Source organism: Mercenaria mercenaria, chromosome 11 (genome assembly GCF_021730395.1).
Source record: "Mercenaria mercenaria strain notata chromosome 11, MADL_Memer_1, whole genome shotgun sequence".
Lineage (NCBI taxonomy): Eukaryota > Metazoa > Mollusca > Bivalvia > Venerida > Veneridae > Mercenaria > Mercenaria mercenaria.
Window position 1 is genome coordinate 79,000,857 of NC_069371.1, and position 6,557 is coordinate 79,007,413.

The 6,557-nt window shown below is 36.4% G+C and overlaps 1 protein-coding gene across 1 annotated transcript; it reads left to right on the forward strand.

Annotated features, from left to right (window-relative positions):
• Nucleotides 1–1,605: 1,605 nt before the first annotated feature.
• Nucleotides 1,606–6,332, forward strand: LOC123532000 (C-type lectin domain family 6 member A-like). The gene is made up of 2 exons (XM_045313331.2): nt 1,606–3,641; nt 3,972–6,332. Exons 1-2 carry the CDS (start codon nt 3,084–3,086, stop codon nt 4,170–4,172), a joined length of 759 nt encoding a protein of 252 aa, XP_045169266.1. The 5' UTR covers nt 1,606–3,083; the 3' UTR covers nt 4,173–6,332.
• Nucleotides 6,333–6,557: the final 225 nt, after the last annotated feature.

Consider the following 6,557-nt stretch of genomic DNA (forward strand, 5'->3'; position numbering starts at 1 on the left):
TACCATAAAGGTTCTCGGTGCAAAAGAAGCATAACTCTCTCTTCTATTAGGGGTTATGGAGATTGTTTCTACTAGTGTAATCTTTGATATTAAAGAAATATTTTAAGTTTCAAATCAATAGCTTTCAAAGTAACAGAGATAATTCCATAAACAATAACTTTAATGAAAAAATTCTAAGTTAAAAGGGCCATAACTCACTGCGACCTTGACCTTTGAACTAGTGACCTCATTCTCAGTTACTAACATCTAGGCTACCGGGGATCATTGCGGCCAAGTTTGACACTAGGTCAAATGTCAAGGTAACAGAGACCATCAACTGGAAATTGTGATAACATTTTGTTATGGCATCTCCTCTGAAACTACTTGGTGGATTTTAATCAAACTTGGCCGCAATGGTCCCCGGTAGCCTAGATGTTCATAACTGAGAATGAGGTCACTAGTTCAAAGGTCCTTGAACAAGGATTTCAGGTAAAACATTTGGAGTCTTAAATGATCCAGGACAGTTGTATTCGACCTGCACGTGCTTAATAACGCATTCATGAGCTTGAATATCACGTGAGAAAACACATCTCCCGAAAAAACAAATTTGCGATTTTTATTACAAATCTGGTTATTACAAATGTGGTTGAACCTTTGCAACCACTTTTGTAATAAAAACGAGAAATGTAATAATTTTTTAAAGTAACATATGTCCATGAACAAGGATTTCAGGTAAAACATTTGGAGTACTAAAATGACCCAGTAGAATTCTATTCGACCTGCACGTGCTTAATAACGCATGCATAAGCTTGAATATCACGTGGGAAAACACATATCCTGAAAAAAAAAGTTTTCGATTTTTATTACAAATCTGGTTATTACAAATGTGGTTGAACCTTTGCGACCACTTTTGTAATAAAAACGAGAAATGTAATATTTTTTTAAAGTAAAATATGTCCATGACCAAGGATTTAATTAAAACATTTGGAGTCTTAAATGACCCAGGACAGTTTAATTCGACCTGCACGTGCTTAATAACTCATGCATAAACTTGAATATCACGTGGGAAAACACATCTCCCGAAAAAAAAATTTCGCGATTTTTATTACAAATCTGGTTATTACAAATATGGTTGAACCTTTGCAACCACTTTTGTGATAAAAACGAGAAATGTAATAATTTTTAAAGTAAAATAGGTCCATGAACAAGGATTTCAGGTTAAACATTCGGAGTTCTTAAATGACCAGGGACAGTTGTTATTCGACCTGCACTGCTTAATAACGCATGCATAAGCTTGAATATCACGTGGGGAAAACACATCTCCGAAAAAAAAGTTTGCGGTTTTTATTACAAATCTGGTTATTACAAATGTGGTTGAACCTTTGCAAACACTTTTGTAATAAAAACGAGAAATGTAATAATTTTTTAAAGTAACACAATTATGTCCATGGACAAGGATTTAACGTAAAAGATTTGGAGTTCTTAAATGGCCCAGGAGAGTTCAATTCGACCTGCACGTGCTTAATAACGCATGCATAAGCTTGAATATCACGTGGGATAACATATATCCCGAAAAAAACGTTTGCGATTTTTATTACAAATCTGGTTATTACAAATGTGGTTGACCCTTTGCAACCACTTTTGTAATAAAAACGAGAAATGTTATAATTATTACAAATCTGGTTTTTATTACAAATGTGGTTGTAACAACGGTGTTAGTGAGTGTATGATTTGATGTTAAGAATAGGTCACGTGTATTATCTGATACCATTTTGGCTAGGTTGAAATCACCAAGAAGATTTATAAAATCTTCATATATTTTAGGGTACCTGCAGCCATGTTTGATGGATGAGGTATGAGTTTCATCCCAACAAAAATGAGGGTAGCTAAAGTCACCAAAATTTAATACCCAAATGTTACGTTTTAAAACCCTAGTTTTCTCTAAAGATAATCAGCTCCATAAAAGTAGGACTCTCTCAGACGTTAGAATGTAGAAAAATAAACTGGTTTACACTTTTCCATTTCCAGTTTCACCCATAGTATTTCACAGTCAGTGGCTAGTTCTGTTTGTTCTGTTGCAATTTAAGTTTGACGGACTATAATAAAGACACCATCACCTTTGGACCCAGATGTATCCCTTCTCAAGGGTGGGTAGCCCAAAGACTGGGGGAAAATATCAGCATTAGAATGTTCGGAGGAAAGGCATGACTCCATACCTACAATAATGACGGGTATGTGTTCGTCTATGCGAGCATATAGTTCATGTTTTCATTGACTATAGATTGACAGTTAATATTTAATATCTTAAGTGAATGAGGGTGTTTGCTTTCATGAGATGATAAAGTTGGGTTTATATGAGGACAGAGAAACTGTTTTCAGATACCAATGAATCAATAGTACTGAAAGAAGTATTCGAAAAACAATTGTTGGTCACGAATTGTGCAAGACCAGGAGAACGAAACATCACACTGAACCAGGTTATTATAAACACTGGGACTTATATTTTTGACAGCTTATGTGGAACCAGGAGGAGCAGAATAATTGTTTCCATTATGTTAATTAGATACTCAAACCGGTTACAACATCAAAGAAAACTATTCTGAAACAGGAATGCCTATAAGAGGAAATAAATACGTTTAATAAGTGCAACCGCATTACGGAGGCATAATGGACAAATATAGTGTATACTTCTATACTGTTGTGAAAATTGTGGGTAAACATCGTTTCTATACATATGTATATTGTAAATATGAAATTGTTGATAATAACTTCGATTTGTCGATGTTCCTCTCAGACACATTGAAAAGCTCTTAATAATTCTGGGAGGTAACCTTTTAAATGCAGTATTGACCGAGATAATGAAAATCAGAGTGGGGTGTTGGGAACTGATCTACTTTCAATATTGACATAAGTGGAAAATTATAAAACTGATAAATGTGTTTCCGTCAAATGCAAAATTGATTGAATGCTCTGTTCTTATTCTAAAATGCTTAGACCGTTCTTTCTGTCGAACATAAGTATGCACATATTTAATCTCTACGTTAGAGTTTTCTTCACTTGTTTTGTTCTGTGTTTAAATCGTGTTTGTTGACGTCGCACCAAATATGACAAGAACAATTACTGCTGTATTAGCACTGGTGCTGCTAACAGTTTTAGATATACATGCATCGGTTCTGCAGCATGGAAAAGCTGTCCATTCCACAGTGTACGATAATTTGATATTTGAAACGCATCTTTTGGTCATCTTACAAAACGTACCAAGTGCTCTCAACTGTATATGTATGTGCGGACAATTTAACGAGTGCCTGTCATTATTTTATGACAAGCCAAACAAACTGTGTAGACTTCATAATGTTATGGTGTTTAGTAATGCTGACGGTGTCACGTCCCCAGGATGGACCTTTTACAGATACGGAGAAAGCGGTTGTCCGTTTCATCTTGGCTTTATATCGAATCAGGAAGGATTATGCGTTTATCTTGCGGTTAGTTCTATTTACACCTATGAAGAGGGTCAACACCTCTGTGAGGCACGGAATTCGCGGATTATTACATTAGAAACTGCAGAAAAACGACAAGCATTCCAAAATCTAATGAATAAGTTACTGGAGAATGACGACCTTTACCCTTTGATAAATGGCAAACAATTTTACCTTGGCTTAAAAGTAAGTACATGGGCTTTGTAAATACCTTAAACTTATGTTGGAAAAATCATTCTTAAAAGTGATAACTGTTTATAGCTCTATTTTAAAAATTTCTAAATGCATTTTCTTGTGAAATGTAAATGTTTCATTTTTCCATGAAAGCTCAATGTATATCACATGTACACACATAAGTAATAAACAGACAATAGAATTTACATAACAATGGCAGTATGTTATGTGGAGAATCTAAGTAAAACCCTAACAGCATGTCACAATCTCACCATAAATTTCAAACTGAAAACTGACTTGGATTTAGATTTGTATTGAGTTCATGGTTACCATGTATTGTAGCATGATGGAAGTGGCTGGCACTGGAAAAGTGACGAAAGTATACAAGAGGAATTCATCTGGGGTTCCGGCCAACCATACTGTCCTTCTGCTCCCTGCGCGTGTATGACAGCTTTTCAGATTTGGAACTGGAAATGGAATGACATTTCATGTTCGGAATCCCACAAAGTCGTATGTGAATACACTGGGCATTTGCTCAAATAAAAACAATTGATTTGCCTGTAACAATGCGTCAACGCTAAAATCTGTGACAGTATTTGTCAAAGTATTCACATATTGTGTAGACCCTCCATGCTTAATCACGTTGATGAATTGAAATAAATGGTTACATTTTCGGTTTGGAAATTAAAAATATAGGAAAAAAAATAGACGAAATTTATGGCAAACAAACCATTACGCTGTAAACTTTAAAACCCTTAACCCTTTGCCTGCTGGCGGCAGTAATTCTGCCTTTGCGACCAGTGCAGACCAAGATCAGCCTGCACATCCGTGCAGTCTGATCATGGTCTGCACTGTTCGCTATTCAGTCAGTAAATTTTCAGTAAACACCCCTTCAAATAATAAATGGTATTGCCCAAATTGAATGATGGACCAGTCCATTTTAGAAATTTAGCAGGCTAAGGGTTAAGTAATTCCAGGTTCAATGCTTTTACCATAGGAACTTTAAAATATCGTACTTCAACAATCAATCAAAAAGTATATTCTGAAAAATCAACGCGTTATATTCTGAGAGGTCAACGCGGTATATTCTGAAAGATACCATGAAAGGACAAACGTAATCAATATGGCGAATTAATATATAACAGATGTTTTAGTATAATTCAATATAAAACTAATGCATATTTTAATCGATATTGCTCTCTGCAGACCTGGAGCGGTCTTCAGTGCATGTCCGGAAGTGGTTATCAATCGGAGTGCACGGCAAAAATACACAAATTATTGCATGTCCGCATGCATTTAGTGTATAATATGTATGATATACTGACTAAAGGTTAGAGTTAGGATTAATATGGTTACAAAATATATACATTAAAGATAACTTATCATTCAAATCGCTTGAATCCGGTGTATACCCGAGTCTGTAATTTTTCACAGGCGCTCCAGGTCTATTTTAATCATGCACACAGATGAGTATGATTGCGCAATTACTGTCACTCCACCTCCAACCCAAACTTACGAACCAATCAGATACTCAGTAAAGCATGGTTTTTGTTCAGTACCCTGGTACCGATCCGATAAGTCATGACTTATTCCATTCTCCAAAGTACAGCAACCACCAGTTTTCTGAAAGAGAAATCAGGATAAGTATCTAGGGTAACTGTAAGACCGTATATTAAAGGCACGGTGAGTAAATGTCATCTGACTATGACATATAAAAAGGTAAAGTTGAAGGTCTTGTTTTTTATGGTGTCACCCCTAATGAAAGGGCCAGCCAGTTTGGCTTATGAGACACCCTTATTGTGCGTACCAATTACCTCCCAACTCCTATCACTACGACAGGCGCCAGGCGGATAGAAGACGGTAACCATTAATTTAACTAGCTCGCGGCTCACGAACCGGCCTTTTCGGAACAAGTCCCATGACAAACATTCCCAGGACGAACGCTCCCCATATTGTACTATTAGATTTGGATAAAATAATGTAAGTAACAGTAAGTGAATGTTTATGAATCTGTTTGCCGATTGATTGCTTACCTTTTTATTATTATTAAAGCCGGGATTGAAGTTACTTTTTCAGTAGGAATGATCATTCTATGGATGAACGTTGTGAGGTGTGTATGGAGTTCAAACAAGCCCCTTTTTATGTATTAATATCTTTATAATTAGCTTGAGTTAGTGTTGTCTTGCTTTGTTTATGTTGTACTCATTGGATATTGCTTGACTATATAGATAGACAAGTTCGCATCTTTTTTTTTCAAGAAAAGCAGACTATTGTATAGTGAAATCTGTAGAATAAATCATTCTTCAATAGTTCTGTTCTATACAGTTTGATGAAATCAAAAGAAATCCAAGTTTAACATAGAATATATTCTTCGTTTTATTTCATGACATGATATCACCGCCCTAAAATTACATTCGTTTTACATAATGACACAATAATGGCATGATTAATGCCATCTTATCTCATGTTTTACGTCACCGGCGATTCGCCGCCCTATAATTACTGTCATAACACGTTAATGTCACCGGCGATTCGCCGCCCTATAATTACCGGCGATTCGCCGCCCTATAACTACTGTCATAACACAATAATGTCACCGGCGATTCGCCGCCCTATAACTACTGTCATAACACAATAATGTCACCGGCGATTCGCCGCCCTATAACTACTGTCATAACACAATAATGTCACCGGCGATTCGCCGCCCTATTATTACTGTCATAACACGTTAATGTCACCGGCGATTCGCCGCCCTATAATTACTGTCATAACACGTTAATGCCGCCCTATAACTACTGTCATAACACAATAATGTCACCGGCGATTCGCCGCCCTATAACTACTGTCATAACACGTTAATGTCACCGGCGATTCGCCGCCCTATAATTACTGTCATAACACGTTAATGTCACCGGCGATTCGCCGCCC